At 47.2% G+C, this 18,190-nt stretch overlaps 1 protein-coding gene across 5 annotated transcripts in view; it reads right to left on the minus strand.

Annotated features, from left to right (window-relative positions):
- Positions 1–18,190, minus strand: part of USP42 (ubiquitin specific peptidase 42) — a 58,099-nt gene that overhangs the window by 5,654 nt on the left and 34,255 nt on the right. For all 5 annotated transcript variants that reach the window (XM_023197755.2, XM_023197757.3, XM_023197754.2 and 2 more), the window contains 11 exons: positions 17,348–17,450; positions 16,349–16,416; positions 15,561–15,631; positions 13,522–13,604; positions 12,361–12,472; positions 10,884–11,024; positions 10,287–10,387; positions 8,628–8,781; positions 6,246–6,965; positions 6,042–6,136; positions 657–2,096 (listed from right to left, as the gene is read on the minus strand). In XM_023197755.2, coding sequence (XP_023053523.2) covers positions 657–2,096; positions 6,042–6,136; positions 6,246–6,965; positions 8,628–8,781; positions 10,287–10,387; positions 10,884–11,024; positions 12,361–12,472; positions 13,522–13,604; positions 15,561–15,631; positions 16,349–16,416; positions 17,348–17,450 — 3,088 coding nt within the window. The remainder of the gene's footprint in view (positions 1–656; positions 2,097–6,041; positions 6,137–6,245; positions 6,966–8,627; positions 8,782–10,286; positions 10,388–10,883; positions 11,025–12,360; positions 12,473–13,521; positions 13,605–15,560; positions 15,632–16,348; positions 16,417–17,347; positions 17,451–18,190) is intronic.

Raw genomic sequence — 18,190 nt, forward strand, 5'->3', positions numbered from 1 at the left:
GGCTGAGGGCTGAGGCAGAAAGATCATTTGAGCCCAGGAGGTCAAGGCTGCAGTGAGTTATGATGGCATCACTGCACTCCAGCCTGGGTGACAGAGGAAGACCCTATCTCTTAAAAAATACAGAAACAAATTTCCCAATTGGATTTCCAGTTGAAAAATGGAGCCGGAAACAAAGGTGTCTTGAGATGCCCACGCTGGGCAGGAGGGCAGGAACAGAAGTGCACCTCCTGTTGTCTGCCTAGCTCACAGCCACTGAATTTCAGGAAAATAGACAGGAAAACACAACCACATCTGACAAATAATAATATTAACACCAATTCTAAGGTCAAAGACTCCCAGTTTTTCATATATGGAACAATGCATGCTTACTCCTGGAAGAGTTACAAAGCATTCACCAAAAACGGCACTATCATTTTGAAAAAGGAGGTTGTTAGGCATTTAACGACACCATGAAATAAAGATACAGCTTAAAAACAGGGCAAATTTTTACAAATCTGTAAAAAGAGTGGAATCTCAAAACCGACAGAAATGAGACACAAATCAAACGGATACAACTACGGCCTGGCCGTCACTTGTTCCTGAGTCGGGTGAGAAGGGACAGGCCCCACTGCTGACAGCGCCGCCAGCCCCGCGAGGAGCACAGGCCCCAGGCTCACCTGGAGTCGCGGTCTCGGTGTTTGTCTTTGGATTTCTTTTTCTTCTTTGATTTTTTGTGCTTCTTCGCTTTAGGCTCTTCTAGAGGGTCCTTCAGTTCGCTCCTCCGGGCTTTCCTTTCGACATGGCTGTCACTGTTTTCCACGCTGTCGTGTCTCCGTTTCCGTGACTTTACATTTTCGTGTTCGTGAAACCGATCAGAGAGGTTACAGTTGTCTCCGGCTACAAGTGCAGTTCTGTCGTGGGAGAAGCGGTCGGGGTGCGGGGCGAGGGCGTGGGGCGCTCCAGCACGGGGGCTGCCAGGGCGGTGCCGCTCCCTCTCCCGGGCCGGCTCGCAGCCCCTACGGCCCCGACTGTGGTCCTTGTGCGGCCGCTCATGCAGCCCGGCCCGCTCATGCTCGCGGCCGCCGTGGAAGGGCTTCCAGTCCCGGGCGGCGTACGGGGCGTACCTGTCATGGTAGTACCGGCACCTGTCCCAGCGCGGCCTGTTGGCGTAGAACTTCTCCCCGCCCCAGCCATGCTCGCCCTCCGTGTAGTGGTGTCTGACCCAGTCCGGCTCCGCCCCACTCCGGTGTCGGGAGTGGTGGTGACTGTACCTGCCCAGAGAGCGGCGCTCGCTGGGGCTGGGCCTGTCGCCGTGGCCGGGGTGGTGCTCCGCAGCGTGGCGGGCCTGGCGGTCGCGCTCCCGGGGGCAGGTGCGGCGCCGCCGGTGGCGGTGGCCCTCAGTCTTGCTCCTGCTGTCTCTGGCGGGCTCCCCGCTGGACGAGCGCTCCCTCCGGCTGCGGTAGTGGCCTCGGTCCACCTTTCTGAGGCTGCCGATTTTCTCCTTCACCGGGGAAGGGCCTGGAGCTTGCGCCGCCGCGGCGTCCTCGCCCCTCTGGCCCGGGCCAGGCTCTGTGTCCCCTTCCGAGTGACCGGCCGGCGCCGCCTCTGGCACAGGAGCTGGCGGCCCCTCTGCGGCCTCGGGCGCGCCCGAGCTCTGCGGCAGGTCCTGAGCGTCCCGGGCATGGTCCCCGCTGGGGTGAACAAGGAGCGGATGCTCGCAGGGCTCCTCCGACCGCGCAGGCGGAGCCGGACTCAACTCCGCCGGGGCTTCCGCCATCGCAGAGTCCCGCTGGCCCTCCGCTATCATCCCCTTTGCGTCCTGGGACAGCGGGCTCGCGTCGCCCGTTAAGCTCCCGGGATCACACAGGTCAGGGGGCGCTGTGTCCCCCGCGATGTCCTGCCCAGCGCCGGGCGGAGGCTCTTCGGGGGCGGCAGCCAAGGCCTCCCAAGCGCCTTCTTTGGTAGTGGGAGTGCCGGGATCCGGGGGCGGCGGAGCCTTCTTGGTGCTGCTGAGGCTGGCGGCCGCATCCGGTTCCTCCAGGGATTCGGCGGCGGGGCTGCCAGGCTGGGGCTCGGGGTCGCCGTCCTCGGGAGGGCCCCTCTCTGCTCCAGGTGCACTGCAGTCCCCAAACAAACAAACACACCAGTTAGCGTGGGCTTCACAGGCTCGCGTCATTGCATTACAGGGAGAAATACTTCAAAACGTTCACTTGCTATTTCGTCTCTCTAAATACATCTCGCTGAAGTCCAGTATTAGGCTAGTACAATTTTCTGTTTCCCTTATTAAACAAAAATAAAATGTTTTATCATCAAGCCCAGCTCCTAGCCTATTTTTCAAAGCAATAATCCTACAGTTCTAGGCTCTTCCTGTTTCTGGATATTCCTCTAGTTCTTCCAATTCCTCTATTGTTTTTTGTTTTGTTTTTTGAGGGACGGAGTCCCACTCTGTTGCCCAGGCTGGAGTGCAATGGCGTGATCTCAGCTCTCTGCAACCTCCACCTCCTAGGCGCAAGCGATTCTCCTGACCCAGCTTCCCAAGTAGCTGGGATTATAGGCGCCCGCCACCACGCTCAGCTAATTTTAGTATTTTTTAGTAGATATGGAGTTTCACTAAACCTTGGGCAAGCTGGTCTCGAACTCCTGACCTCAGGTGTTCCGCTCACCTCAGCCTCCCAAAGTGCTGGGATTACAGGCCTGAGCCAGCGCACCTGGTTGCAATTCCTCTAGTTCTTCCTAATAACCAAGACTAAAGAAAAACCTCCAGTGATGACAGGGCTTCCTCCTTTAACTCTGGACTCCCTTTCTCTAATTTCTCTTAAATGCTCAAAGGTAGAGCGGCTACCTCCAAACAAAGCCAGCAGCTCCTCCAATTACTGACAAATTGTGAGAAATCAGAGGCTTTAGCAAAACTTGCTGTAGGAAATTAACTCTGTCCTTTGATTCCCGCAGAGCTTTCAATATGTCCTCAGGGTTAATAATGAAGCTGCTGTGGCCTGGGCGTGTCTGCACAGCCATCTACCTCCCCCTCACACAACCTGGCCTAGGAAAGGCCAGTCCCCTGGCCGAGGGAGCGAGTGTCCACGCCAGTCTATGAGCAGGAATGAGCACTCCCTGCCTGCAGGGTTCACCCCATTCCGTTTTAACATCTAAGCCCTTCTAACAGAGGGCCTCAGTGAGGGCGCTTCCAGCTGCCGGGGGCCATTCTGGGGTTGCCACAGTGATGGGAGCCCCCCAGCACGACGAGCAACCCCACAGGTGAGTGTGTGCCAACGACTATGCGGGTAAAAACTATGGGTGTGTTACTGGCGCGGTTTTCACAGACACTGTTTCCAGGAAGATACCTAGTATACAAATCTCAAGTCGATCATGCCATGATTTCATCACAACTTCACCAGAAGTTGTTCGCCATGAGAACGTGACTTCCTGATGGCGAACCTGCACCTGGCACCGAGTATGGTGACATCTGGCTGCGCTCTGAGCTGTCATTCACAGCCAACCTGTGCAGAGACGCGAGCACTGCTCGCACACAGCCTCTCGCCACAGGGCCGTCCTGCCTGGTTCTTTGCATGAAGCCACTGTCACTGCATGACAAATTCCTTTCCTCTTACTCTGGACTAACATTACATTTACATTTTTGACTAACATTACATGATTTTTTAAAAATTGTGGGGCAGGTTTTATTATCTATAATTTCAGAATCCTTGAGGGGCCTTTACGAAGTATAGTCACATACCTCATACGTAAGGTCAACAACGGCCCACACATGACGGCGGTCCATAAGATCACAACAGAGCTGAAAAATCCCTGTCACCCTAACTGTCCTAACATCCTAGTGACGGTGGTCTGTAAGATCACAACAGAGCTGAAAACTCCCATCACTGCAACAGTCCAAGGGCAACACATGACTCATGAGTGTGGTGATGCTGGTGTAAATAAACCCACTGCACTGCCAGTCCCATGAAAGTCTAGCACATACAATTAGTACATAATAGATGATAACGGTAATAAACAACTCTGCTGGCCGGGCGTGGTGGCTCACGCCTGGAATCCCAGCACTTTGGGAGGCTACGTCCGGTGGATGAGTTGAGGTCAGGAGTTTGAGACCACCCTGGAAAACATGGTGAAACCCTGTCTCTACGAAAAGTACAAAAAAAAAAATTAGCTGGGTGGGTTCGTGCACGCCTGTAGTCCCAGCTACTCAGGAGGGCTGAGTCAGGAGAATTGCTTGAACCCAGGAGGCGGAGGCTGCAGTGAGCCGAGATCTCGCTACCGCACTCCAGCCTGGGCGACAGAGACAGACTCCATTTCAAAAACAAAAACAAAAAAAATGACTGTTACTGGCTTATGTATTTACTAACTGTACTTTTTATGATTATCTTAGTGTGTGCTCCTTTTTCTTACAAAACATAAGGTAACTGTAAAACAGCCTCAGGCAGGTCCTTCAGGAGGTCTCTAGGAGAAGGCATTGTTGTCACAGGAGATGACAGCTCCATGGGTGTTACTGCCCTTCGAGACCTTCCCGTAGGGCAGGATGTGGAGGTAGAAGTCAGTGATACGGATGACACTGATCCTGTGACCCTGGGCTAATGTGTGTGTGTGTGTGTCTTCACAAAAAAGTTTTAAAATTGGCTGAGCGCGGTGGCTCAGACCTGTAACCCCAGCACTTTGGGAGGCCAAGGCGGGCGGATCACAAGCTCAGATCGAGACCACGGTGAAACCCCGTCTCTATTAAAAATACAAAAAATTAGCTGGGTGCGGTGGCGGGCGCCTGTAGTCCCAGCTACTCAGGAGGCTGAGGCAGGAGAATGGCGTGAACCTGGGAGGCGGAGCTTGCAGTGAGCCGAGATTGTGCCACTGCACTCCAGCCTGGGGCACAGAGCGAGACTCTGTCTCAAAAAAAAGTTTTAAAATTTACAAGTAGAAAAAAGCTTATCAATATGGATATAAAGAACCTATTCTTATAGCTGGGCGTGGTGGTGCGTGCCTGTAGTCCCCGCTACTCGGAAGGCTGAGGCAGGAGAATTGCTTGAACCCGGGAGGCGGAGGTTGCAGTGAGCTGAGATCGTACCACTGCACTCCAGCCTGGTGACAGAGCGAGACTCCGAGACTCCGTCTCAAACAAACTAAGAAGTTATTTTTGTACAGCTGTATGGTGTTTGTGTTTTAAGCTAAGTATTATTACAAAAGAGTCAAAGAGTTTAAAATTAAAAGTTTATAAAGTAACAAAGTTACAGTAAGCAAAGGTGTGTTTACTATTGAAGAAATCAATTTTTTAAACAAATTGAGTGTAGCCGAAGTGTGCAGTGTTTCTAGAGTCTACAGTAGTGCACAGTCCCAGGCCCCACATTCACTCAGCACTCGCTCACTCACTGGCTCACCCACAGCACCCTCCAGTCCTGCCAGCTCCATTCATGGTAAGTGCCCATACGGGTGTGCCAGTTTTCCTTTTATACTGTATTTTTACTGTCCCTTTTCTATGTTTAGATACACAAATACCACTGTGTTACAGCTGCCTACAGGATCCAGTGCAGTCACAGGTTGTGCAGGTGTGTGGCCCAGGAGCAGCAGGCCACACCATCTCGGTCTGTGTGACCCACTGTGGTGCTGACATGACAACCACATGGTTGTTGTGAATGGACGGTTGTGAATGGACGTCCTGTTGTGAATGGGCGGTTGACTGTATGTGCTCCTTGACAGGACTGAGAGCCCCAGCCTAGACCCTCAGCACACCCTCCCATAATCATTCTTCATGAGAAAGATGAAATGAGATGGTGCTTGAAAGTGTGCCAGTAACACTGCTAACCAGAGAGAGGTGGCCACGCAGGAGGAGAAATAGCATGGTGAGTACATTAAGTTTCCGTGGACTCGGTCCTGTATGCCACATTTTTTCTTTACTCTTCTAAAAGGCAAGTTAATAAATCCTATACGTCATAATTCAAATCATTCTAGGATTCAAAACATTCACTATAAAATTTCTACAGCATTCCTATACTGATACATCTGCAGGCCACTGGATTTCCCACTATGCTGCCACACATGCCTCAGATTTACTCTTGCGTTACCTCATTTCATCTGTCGAGCCTTTCAGTTTGTTGCTAAGCTTGAAGGTCTCTAAGATTTCGTCTTCTGGGAGAGACGGCAAAGGAGCAGGCATCAACTGCAATAAAAACAAAAATATTTCAGCTTCAGTTGCCAGCTCCATGCCTCCTGAAATCCAGCCAAGGGAACCGCCACGAACAAGGCTGAAGACCCCGACGCACACTCACCTTTCCAGGAAGACCGTTTGCCTTAGCAAAGGGATTTTCTGAGTGCAGGGCAGGCTGGCCTTGGCAGCTGGCACCATCGGGCGGCAGGCCGTTTTCTTTTGGGTCACTGTCGCTGTCTGCACTATTAGCACCGTTTAGGGTCATGGGTTCTTGGAGCTCATGCGGAGCAGCCTCCTCATCTTCGGCATCTCGGCCGGGAGAGTGGGAGCTCGCAATCGTACCAATCCCATTCTCCTTGCCCAGCCCCTTCGACTCCTCGTCAGAGTCCTCAGAGGACTCGGCGCCATAGGGGACTAGCACGCTGGAGTTCAGCTTGGATTTGCCATTCATCACGGGCTGGGAACAGGATTCGCTGCGGGGGATCGGTTTTGTTACTTTACTAGAAACTGACATCGTGGATGCGTTCGAGGTAGACTGTACTGCAGAATTGGTAATGGTAGAAGAGGGAACGGGCTTGGTAGCGTTCTCCAAAGAATTGCTATGAAGGTTAGGCTGAGACTGACACTGGCGAACAGGCAACTTGTTGTGAATACTGATTGTAATTTTTTGTTTCTTAGGATGTTCTGGGATCACTGAAGACCTATTAACTGACCAGTTTTGGACAGAAGCTGAAGCATTAACAGGACTAGCCCTGTTGACACTGGAATTCCCGTTAGGACTTGACATGGAACTGCTTGGTGTGTCTTTCAATGGTCCAGTCCCATTTAAGTGAGGTGGATTCTGGAAGTAAGAAAAGCACCAGCCAGTCAGCGCTCCAGAAACATGGTCACAGAAACACAACCCATTTTGGCTAATGGGTCCTTCCCATTTTGCTTTTTTTTTTTTTTTTTTCAGGACTAACAAGTTTCATACACCTGGAAATGTTCTCTGTTTTCCCAATCCCTCCTACCCACGCATACTTTCCACAGGCCCTAGTTTTCTGGCAATAAATCAACAAACAGGACATACATGTTTCACAGGATACAATCCTCAGACCAAACTCTCTCTGTTCCAGATCTGATCAAAATCAGCAGGCCTGTGGCATGGAGTCACACACTTGCTCCCTGGTTGGGTTTCCTGGGAGCTCACCGCTGTAGAGTGCCAGGAAGGAGGAATCACCCTGGCCTCGGAGCAAAGGAGACGGTCACATGGGCAGAGAGTAGGGGCTGCTTCAGCCGCTGCTCGCTCAGCCATGACCCCCACCACTGCCCCACAATGTCTCCACATTCTCCTCATGCAGTAATACATTCGCTGCAGGATCCCACCATGGCTGCTGCATCCCCATGCAGGCACAGGCCTGAATGCCAGTTAATAGATCATGTGTGGCCTTCACGGTGTGCCTTCTCAAATACCTGAATTAGCTGCCATCTTAACACTGGAAAGCTTCATGGTAAAAACAAAAACAGTCTGGAAAAGCAATGCCAACCACCCCTTCCTACAGGGCACATGCCCTCCTGTTTGCCAGAGTCCTGATGTCACTCTGCAGCAGAGCCCAATAGGGGAGCCCGCTGGGCATCTGATGTGTGACTCTGTTATACCTCAAATACTGCCTGATGTCCATAAAATAAAGCACACAGCTAGACAGTGTATGTGATCATCCAAAACATACTCAAGCCGAAAAGCTGTGAAGATGCCACAGCCCAGATGAGGACCCCACTCTGGAATTCTGTGTTCCCTGTGACACTAGCTCACTACTGTTCGCCCCGACGGGACCAACAGGGAGTAAAATCAAACCCAGGGGGACAGCAGCCAGAAACACCACCCCTGAAACGACTAAATGGACCTAACAAATGTGTTGTTGTAAACAGATCGCTTTCCTGGAGTCCAAGAGGAATTAAGAATGGACGTCCAAAGGGGACCTAGAATGTAAGGATGCTGACACCCAGGCTTTCCTCTTTCCTGCCCACTAGTGCGGTATGCTGTGTGTTTTGGGGTTTTTGTTTTTTCGGAGGGTTCTTTTGGAGACGGAGTCTCACTCTGTTGCCCAGGCTGGAATGCAGTGGTGCAATCTCAGCTCACTGCAACCTCTGCCTCCTGGACTCAAGTGATCCTCCTGCCTCAGCCTCCCCAGCAGCTGGGACCACAGCACACACCACCATACCCGCTGATTTTTGTAGTTTTTGTGGAGACGGGGTTTCACCCTGTTGCCCAGGCTGGTCTCAAACTACTGAGCTCAAGTGATCCACCTGTCTCGGCCTCCCAAAGTGCTGGGATTACAAGCGTGAGCCACTGCACCCGGCTGTTTTCTGTATATTTGAAATACTGTGTAAGAGGGTTTGATTAAACTGTGAGAAGATATTCAGATGTATTTGAGGACACAGAATCACTACAATTGAACTTGAGAGTCTGAAGTTACATTTTAAAAATTAACATAAAAATGTTATTCTCCTTATGGACTGTTACCTTTATCATGTGAGAGGGAAGCTGTGGTCCGATAAACCCTGGCGCAGCCTGTTTGTTGGTGACAACCCGCTGACTGATGACGGGGCGGGGAGAGGACTGGCCGGGGCTGTGGGTGGGATGAGTCAGTTCACCTCCATTTTTCACATCATGAGACCTGGAGACAAGGACAGTGATACTTAGGGTGACACAGGATACCTCCTTAGGAGAGATTCATTTATAAATTCAACAGCATTTAACCCCTCAGGCAGAAAACTGATGAAAAAAATAGCATGTTTAGGCTATACCATATGGAGCTATATACATCCTTTCCTTCAGGCTAACGTCAGGCACTCAGATCAGGAGACAACAAGGATAACTGGGTAAATGAGGCTTTTTAAACTGTGTATTCTGAAGATGCTATTTCAGCTGAAAGGTATTTTTTTTCTGTTTATTCATATTTTCCTTTTTTTGAGACAGGGTCTTGCTATGTTGCCCAGGCTGGACTGCAGTGGAACAGTTATCGCTCACTGCGGCCTTGCCCTCCTGCCTCAGCCTCCTGAGTAGCTGGGACCACAGACATGCACCACCACAGCTGGCTAATTTTTTTACTTTCTGTAGAGATGGGGTCTTACGTTGTTGCCAGGCTTATATTTTTCTAATTATAAATATATGCCACTGTAGAATATCTATAGTGTCCAAAAAAGTCAGAAACAAAATTCTACCCCTCATCTTGGCCTGAGGCCTTCTCTGATTGTCATCTGTGCTTCAGCCCAACTGCCGAAATCCAATGCCAGTGTTTAATATTTCAACGTGCAGACATGAGCATTCTGCCAGTTAGACATTTGAGGATATTCTTAATTTTCAGCTATCAAACATTTTTTCCAAAAGTGGAGTGAGTGAGTGAGTGAGTGAAATAGGCAGCCACAACAGGACAGAGCTGGGCACGGGCCCTGGCCTTGGCCTGGAAGGCAACTGACCTGTGCTCCAGGTTGGGAGGCGCTGGCTGTGACCACACCAGGTACTCAGAGGCCCCTTTCCAAGGTCTCCACTCACTGTCCTGTGGCTCCTGGTCCACTCCATTGCTGCCTGCAGCAGAAGCCCACCCTCCTCAGCTACCCCCTTTCCCTGCAGCTGCACCTTCAGCGCTCACGGCCACAGAGTGCGATGCAGAGCAAACTCATCATCCTGCTCAGACACTACCTTTCTTACTCTCCAAGCACACGGCAGAGTTGATAGTTTTTGTTTTTGTTTTTTTGAGACAGAGTCTTGCTCTGTTACTCAGGCTGGAATGCAGTGGCTCAATCACGGCTTACTGCAGACTCAGCCTCCCCAGGCTCAAGTGATCCTCCCACCTCAACTTCCCAAGCAGATGAGACCACAGGCCGACAACACCACACCTGGCTAAGTTTTTCGTATTTTGTAGAGATGTAGCCTCACTATGTTGCCCAGGCTGGTCGGTCTTGAACTCCTGGGCTCAAGTGATCCTTCTATCTCGGCTGCCCAAAGTGCTAGGATTATAGGCATGAGGCGCCATGCCCAGGCTAGAAGTGATCTTTAAGCTGCTGGGTTTTGTTGTTTTTTTTTTAAAAAAAACACACTGAATATTGAATTTAAATATGTTGATAAGACAAGAAAAAATAACATACCAGAAAATTTGGCAGTTTGTTTTCATGACAATACCTGATATAAAAGAGCACATAGGCTTGTTGGCTGAGTACCGATCTAATATCACTGGTAGATACAATGGAGTCATTCATTTGATACCAGAGGCCATTGCTAGCCTGTAAATGAGGGCCAATAAAAGACAGAGATTAGATTTAATTAAATGTGGAACACAGTCAAAAGAAATTTTTTTTCTTTTTATTTTTTTTGAGATGGAGTCTCACTCTGTCACCGAGGCTGGTGTACAGTGGCGTGACCTTGCAATCTCCCCCTCCTGGGTTCAAGCAATTCTCCTGCCTCAGCCTCCGCAGCAGCCGGGATTACTGGCAGGTGCCACCACACTCAGATAATTTTTTGTATTTTTAATAGAGGCGGGGTTTCACCATGTTGCCCAGGTTGGTCTCCAACTCCTGACCTCAAGTGATCCCCCAGCCTCAGCCTCCCAAAGTGCAGGGATTAAAGGAGTAAGCCACTGCACCTGGTCAAGAGAAATATTTTTACAACGGGTATTCACATTTTAACTGTAGAAGTTCCACCTCTCCCTACCTCAAGAATGCTTCTGCTGTCTTACGGCATGTATGTAACAATAGTTAATAGCAAATCTGCACAGCTTACTTTTATGTAGCAGAAGTAATGGCCAGCATGGCAATTAAAACCAGTGTGGACCAGCACTGCATACAAGACGTAAACAATCGGCTCTCCGTTGGGTTGAGACATATATGGCCGAATATCAAGATACTCAGGGTATTTCACATCCTAAACAGAAATGGAAAAAGGAGAAACATTTCTGAGGGCACACATCATTCCACATATTCAGGTAGAGCGTATTTAGAGCCCCCTAGGAGGGGAAACCCACAGAACACCTGAGTCCTGTGATGTTCTAGAAAAACCTAATGCATTTAAAAAACCTAATGCATTTAGCCACCTTTTTTTTTTCCTTTTTTTTTTTTTCTGAGATGGCGTGCCACTCTATCACCCAGGCTGGAGTGCAGAGGCATGATCTCGGCTCACTGGAAGCTCTGCCTCCCGGGCTCAAGTGATTGTCCTGCGCCAGCCTCCCGAGTAGCTTGGATTACAGGTGCACTACCACACCCAGCTAATTTTTGTATTTTTAGTAGAGACGGGGTTTCACCATCTTGGCCAGGCTGGTCTTGAACTCCCGACCTCGTGATCCACCTGCCTTGGCCTCCCAAAGTGCTAAAATTACAGGCGTGAGTCCCTGCGCCTGGGCTAGCCACTTTCGAAAGGGCATGGTTAACCAGAAGGACAGCTGAATCTAAGTGTATTTAAGGCAATCCTGCTGCATTTATTATTTTCTTTTAACAAGTCAAGATCTACATTAAGTGAATTCTTCAAATCCATCAAAGGACAGAGTAACAAAATGACAACTCTCAACATTAATCATTACTTTTATTTTTTTTTTGAGACAGAATCTGACTATAGCCCAGGCTGGAGTGCAGTGGCACAATCTCGGCCCACTGCAACCTCTGCCTCCTAGGTTCAAGCGATTCTCCTGCCTCAGCCTCCCGAGTAGCTGGGATTACAAGTGCCTGCCACCACACCCAGCTAATTTTAGTATTTTTAGTAGAAAAGGGCTTTGCCACGTTGGCCAGAGTGGTCTCCAACTCCTGGCTTCAAGTGATATGCCTGACTAGGCCTTCTAAAGTGCTGGCATTACAGGTATGAGCCACCACACTCGGCCGATTATTTAATTTTAATAATTCGGGAATGGATAGTTTATTTCTCTTGCACGCTATTTAGTTTTTGACCACTTTCAATCTTCAGAAAGTGGGAAGAAAATGGGAAAATTCAGTGTACTACCAATCAGAAAACAAACACACAAGACAAAATGAACTCTGGTGAAAAGGTGGCAGGGTGTAGCAGGAAGTCCTTTTTGGATTTCAGATTATACAGGCTCTCCCTGTATCCCTCATAACCATGGATACCAACAAAATGGACAATGAAGTCCAAATGTAGGTAATAGTTAACAATTTTGTCATGAGAAAGTCAAGTCCTTAATCCTTAATAGCTACAGACACGTAAGCCTTGAAAGGCTCGACACAAAAGATGATTAATGACATCATCCACATACCTTAGCAATTTTTCCACCAGTAAAATTTGCAAAACGTTTCAGAGAAAGTGTAAGAACATTAGAGGATCTATGGATAGTGAACCTCTTTGAAGCTGGAACCATCTTTTTACACCTTGAAATAAACAGAAACAAAAGTTTAAGGAGACGAATATATACACACAATTTTTGGTATTTTGGTCTTTGTTGTTATTCCCAAACATTCCACATTAAGGTTCCAAAAAGGACAGTGGATGAGAACCACCAGTCTTCAACCAACAGTGAAAATATTAACATTAAAAATATAGGGGGAACTGCTTACTTAGCGTGAAGGGAAAGGAAGTTAGGACAATTCTGAAAAACCAAGCCATGTGTGCCACCAATAATGTTAAAATTAGGTTAACACAACTTTCTCTCAATTCAAAAGAAACTGAAAAATGAACATGTTCAGACTGGTATAATTATGTGAAAATATGTCTTAAATTCATCTAATTTAAAAATAATATTATTATATGAAAAGAAAGCCCTAACCAGAAACAAAAATAATAAAAATAAATATTAGAAATGTCTGTAGAATTTAAAACAAAGGCAAAATCCCTCTGGTCTTGAAGATTTGATAAAAAAAATTACTCATATTACCTGACCACGAAGTGGAAATCTACTTAAAAACATAGGAAAGAGCATTCTTAAAATAGGCACTCCTGACTTCATGGGGAAACATAATAACGAATAATCAAAATTAGAGTTTTCCAGCAAATGCTGTCCCTGGGAACCCTCCCTAAGAGAGAAGGAGCCTAGCTGTCCCAGAAGAAAGTGACTCCCCGCCCGACAGAAGCCCTCTTATCATAAGAAAGTCAAAGAAAATGCTATTCGGCAGACAGGGGGTGCCCAGCCACACCTGAAGCAGCACTGCCAGGGGAGCAAAGACAGTTTTACCTCTCTCCTCCCACGAAATCTGCCCAATGTCATGCCCCAGGTTTTCACGGGCACAGAGCTGCGTGTCTTGCAGAAATGCACACATCAAGACATTCTGGGCTCTGGCCTTTGGATGACAGGGACCCAGTGTCTTCCAGAGGGTATCAGAAACTCAAGCAACCTAGACGCACCAAACTCTCTCCGACCAAGCCTGCCGGCCACCCCCGCCGGAGCAGCCAGCACCAAGAACCAAGCCATCACCCAGCGTACTTGCTGCACTTGTATGAGTTTTCTCCATCAAGCTGTTCCGGCTTCACAAACTGCTCCAACGCCTTGTTAACACTCTGAGCAGCCTGGAAAGAGAAGAGGCACGAGCACCACATCACCACACACCGCCACTTGTGTCTGGGCCTCGCTCTGCCGCCCAGGCTGGAGTGCAGTGGCACAATTACAGCTCACTGCAGCCTCGACCTCCTGGGCTCAAGCAATCCTCTCACCTCAGCTTCCCGAGCAGCTAAGACCACGGGCATGGCCACCATGCCCAGCTAAAATTTTCATTTTTTTGTAGAGACAGGGGTCTCGCTACATTCCCCAGGCTAGTCTCAAACTCCTGGGCTCAGGAGGTGATCCTCTCACCTCGACCTCCCAAACTGTTAGGATTACAGGTATGAGCCATCATCCCCTGCCATGCCCCTTACTTTTTAAAAGAAAGAACAGAAGACTCAAAGATATAAAAGTAAATGAGACGTTTTATGTAAAAAGAAAATTTTCCAGGGTGGCTCACGCCTGTAATGCCAGCACTTTGGGAGGCCGAGGCAGGCAGATCACGAGGTCAGGAGATCGAGACCATCCCGGCTAACATGGTGAAACCCCGTCTCTACTAAAAATACAAAAAATTAGCAGGGCATGGTGGCACGCACCTGTAGTCCCAGCTAATTGGGAGGCTGAGACAGGAGAACTGCTTGACCCCAGGAGGTGGAGGCTGCAGTGAGCCGAGATCGAGCCACTGCACTCTAGCCTGGGCAACAGAGCAAGACTCTGTCTCAAAAAAAAAAAAAGAAGAAGAAAATTTTCCTTTAGTAGTATGATGTTCACTTTTATACATCTAAACACCAAATTATATCCCCCCCCATTAAAAATGAGCAGATTAAAGTTAACAAAAACACAGAGGATGCTCATCGCAGCATTACTTAAAACTGCATAAAACTGGAATCAAACCAAATATCCACCAGCAAGGAATTTGGCATAGGAATTAGTCTATCCATTCACTGCACCACACACTGCCCAGAGAGCACACTCACACAGAAAGGTCTCCAACAGAATTACATGAAACAGTGAGTAGCCAGACAGACATCAGACACAATCCCGTTTATATAAAAAGTAAACAGTACATTCTGGAGCAGCACATATCAAACTGTTAAAAAGAATGCATTCGGAGGGATAGCATTTTACATATATCTGCAATGTTACTCATTTTTATCATAAGCATGTATTACATCTATAACCAGAAAAATGCAAGCTCAAGAACAAAAAAAAAAAAAATAGGAATTCAGAAAATGCAAGAGGCAGGCTGGGCACAGTGGCTGTAGTCCCAGCTACTCGAGAGGCTGAGACAGGGGAAATGCTTGAACCCCGGAGGCGGAGGTTGCAGTGAGCTGATATTGCGCCACTGCACTCCAGCCTGGGTGCTGGAGCAAGACTCTGTCTCAAAAAAAAAAGGAATAATAACTATCTATATTTGGCTAATACAGAAAATCTAGTTTTATTAAGATATTAAATGAAAATTCAGGCCGGGCACAGTGGCTCATAACTATAATCCCAGCACTTTGGGAGGTGGGCAGATCACGAGGTCAAGAATTCGAGACCATCCTGGCCAATAGGTAAAACTCCATCTCTACTAAAAATACAAAAATTAGCTGGGCATGGTGGCGTGTGCCTATAGTCCCAGCTACTCGGGAGGCTGAGGCAGAAGAATCACTTGAACCCTGGAGGCAGAGGTTGCAGTGAGCTGAAATCACGCCACTGTATTCCAGCCTGGGAGAAAGGGGGCGATTCCATCAAAAAAAAAAAAAAAAAAAAAAAGGAAAAGACAAAGAAAAAGAAAAAGAAAATTCAAAGAGTAATAAAACTTTTAAAAGCTTTTTCATGATGCTTACTACACAGCTTGAATAATCCCTCCAAATGAAATCTTAGCATACTGAATTTTTCAATTTATATTCTCTAACAAGTAGTCTAAATTACAAATGAACTATAAATAGTTACATAACTTATTCTAAAAATGTAATTACTCACATAATTATGAAATTTACCTTTATCTCCAATGTTATATCAAGATATGGATCAAAAGTATCTGAAACGCCCTTGCAATTTAAACATTTGACTGAAATAAAAATAAAATGCAAAAGATGAGCAAAGTATAATCATTACAGCAACATCAACTATTGAAATGACAAAATACAATTTTGAAATTTAAAATTTTTTAACTGTAATTTTTCTATCAATTGAACAAAAACAAGTTTTAAATTAATACTACTCATAATATGGGTGAAAAGTATAATGAATATGACCCTCATATACTATTGGTTAGAATCAAAACTGGTATAACCTTTTAGAAGGACAAGCTGACAGAATTAAAATTTGTAATACACACTCCCCGTGATCCAGAAATTCTAATACTAAGAATTCATCCTACATATATACTTTTACCTAGACAGAAAGCATATGGGTATGGATGCTCCATGGACAACAAAACACAAATAACCTAAATCCCCATCGATAGGGGACTAAAATCAAAGGAACACTACTCCAACTGTCGAAGGCTGTTAGGCCTGTGTGCTGAAATGTAAAAGACTGCTAATACGAAGAGACAAATGGAAGCAGTGCACACAGTATGCTCCCAGTTTGTTTATGCACAGGAAACTACCAGAATGATTTACTACAACCTGGCACCGGGGTTGCCTTTGGGTAAAAGAAATGAGAATCTGGGCTGGAGAGAAGTACTTTTCCTTCCTTCCTAGCAGGACTAACACTGTCCTACTTTTACCATTTTGTCACCACATGCGTGTATCATTTTATCAACTTACAAGCAAAAGCTTACCTCTAGATCTTAGGTATCCTCCAAATATCTGACAAACGAGAGTGGTGGCCTGGGTGTGTCTGTCTAATCTGAAAAACATCAAACACTGACATGAGAGAAGAGCTTTGCAAAAACTCAAGATGCTGTGACCAGATTTCAAACACATGTGAGCTTACGAAGATCAAGAATTCTAACAGGACAGCCATGGAAAATAAAAGGATGGCATGTGTGGCAGCCCAAGAGCATCCCTGCCTGGCCAGAACACAGGGAGGTCTGGGAGTGGTGGGAGGAGAGGCAGAGCTGTGGGAGCTGTGTCTGTCAAGAAGGGACTTGGGAAGCAAGGCAGGAGTCTGGTCCTGAAGCAGGAAGACGGCAGCCTCCGGGGGCTGCGGCCTGTGCAGGAGGAAAGGGAGCGGAGGTGGAAAAGGCAAAGAGTCTTCCTCTGACCCAAGTCTGTCACCACCCGGATGATGAGGGCCTAGACAGGGCGGTGCTGGGGCAGGGAGAATGCAGCGGGAGATCTACCAGGTGTGCTCAGACAGCACCAAGTGGCTTAGGATGCATTATCGAACTATCTCCTCGTTCTTCCTCTTGAGTTTAGATTTTAAGGAACAAGCTACAGGAATCAGTAACTGATTGGGATGGGGGTTCAGGAAATAAATACAGGTTGGAAGGCAGCAGAGAAAAGAATACGTCAGGCACAACTAAAAAGGAGAAGCAGCTAGTTTGAGATTTGCAGACGTCTGCTGATAATCAGAAATTAAACGCTGCAAGACCAATGTTTATTTCCTGACATCTATGACTGAGCAAACTCAAACTGTTACAGTAAGATATATCTGTAAATTTCAACCATTTAAAACTAATGCACATCACCTAAGGAAGAGGCACAGCAAAGCCAAAAGGTAAAGTGAACATAGTTCTGTGTGCTTCCAACAAAAAAGGTGAAAATGAATTCTGATAAGAATAAATTACACCTGGAGATCTCAAATGAAGAAATGGCTGGCGCTCTGTTGTACTTACTTATTGCTGCCATTCAAGCATGCTTTTTGCATAGCATCAACAGTGTACTGAAGGAATTCATGGGCATCTTCTTGGTTTCCAAAACGGAAGTGCCTAGCTATACCTGTAAAATGTCAGTAAAGACGAGGTTTTATCATTACACATAATAAGCCTAAGGTGTACACCCCAAAATATATCTTACAATAATATGTTGGTTGGAAAACTCCCAAATACTTATTTTATGAGGAAATAGCACTAACATAAGTCACTAACATAAGCTATAAGCAGGATCAGGCCCTTTAGACCAGAATCCCCAACCGTTTCGGCACCAGGGACTGGTTTCATGGAAGACAATTTTTCCACAGACCAAAAGAGGGGGTTGGGATGAAACTGTTCCAGCTCAGATCATCAGGCACGAGATTCTCCTAAGGAGCGTGCAACCTGGATCCTATGCGTGTACAGTTCACAACAGGGTTCGCGCTGCTATGAGAATCTAACACAGTCACTGATGTGACAGGAGGCAGAGCTCAGGCGGGAATGCTCACCTGCTGCTCACGTCCTGCTGTGAGGCCCAGTTCCCAACAGGCCACATCAGGTACCAGTCCACAGCCCAGGGGTTAGGGACCCCTGCTTTACACCATTAAAAGTCCACAGCAGCTAGAGTTTCTGAGAGTCTACAGAGTAGCTACAGAGTGACTCATGTTTTTAGCAAGTTAATAAAGTTACACTTGAATAAACTGGCTGTTTTGTCTCAAGTTTGTCCAAAATGCTATGTTGGTGATTTTAAATTGGTGCTACATCTCTATAATAGAGAATCCATTCAAAACATAAATATCCCAACCTATCTAATTCTATCCCAATGAC

The sequence above is a fragment of the Piliocolobus tephrosceles genome, chromosome 8 (genome assembly GCF_002776525.5).
Source record: "Piliocolobus tephrosceles isolate RC106 chromosome 8, ASM277652v3, whole genome shotgun sequence".
NCBI classification, from domain to species: domain Eukaryota; kingdom Metazoa; phylum Chordata; class Mammalia; order Primates; family Cercopithecidae; genus Piliocolobus; species Piliocolobus tephrosceles.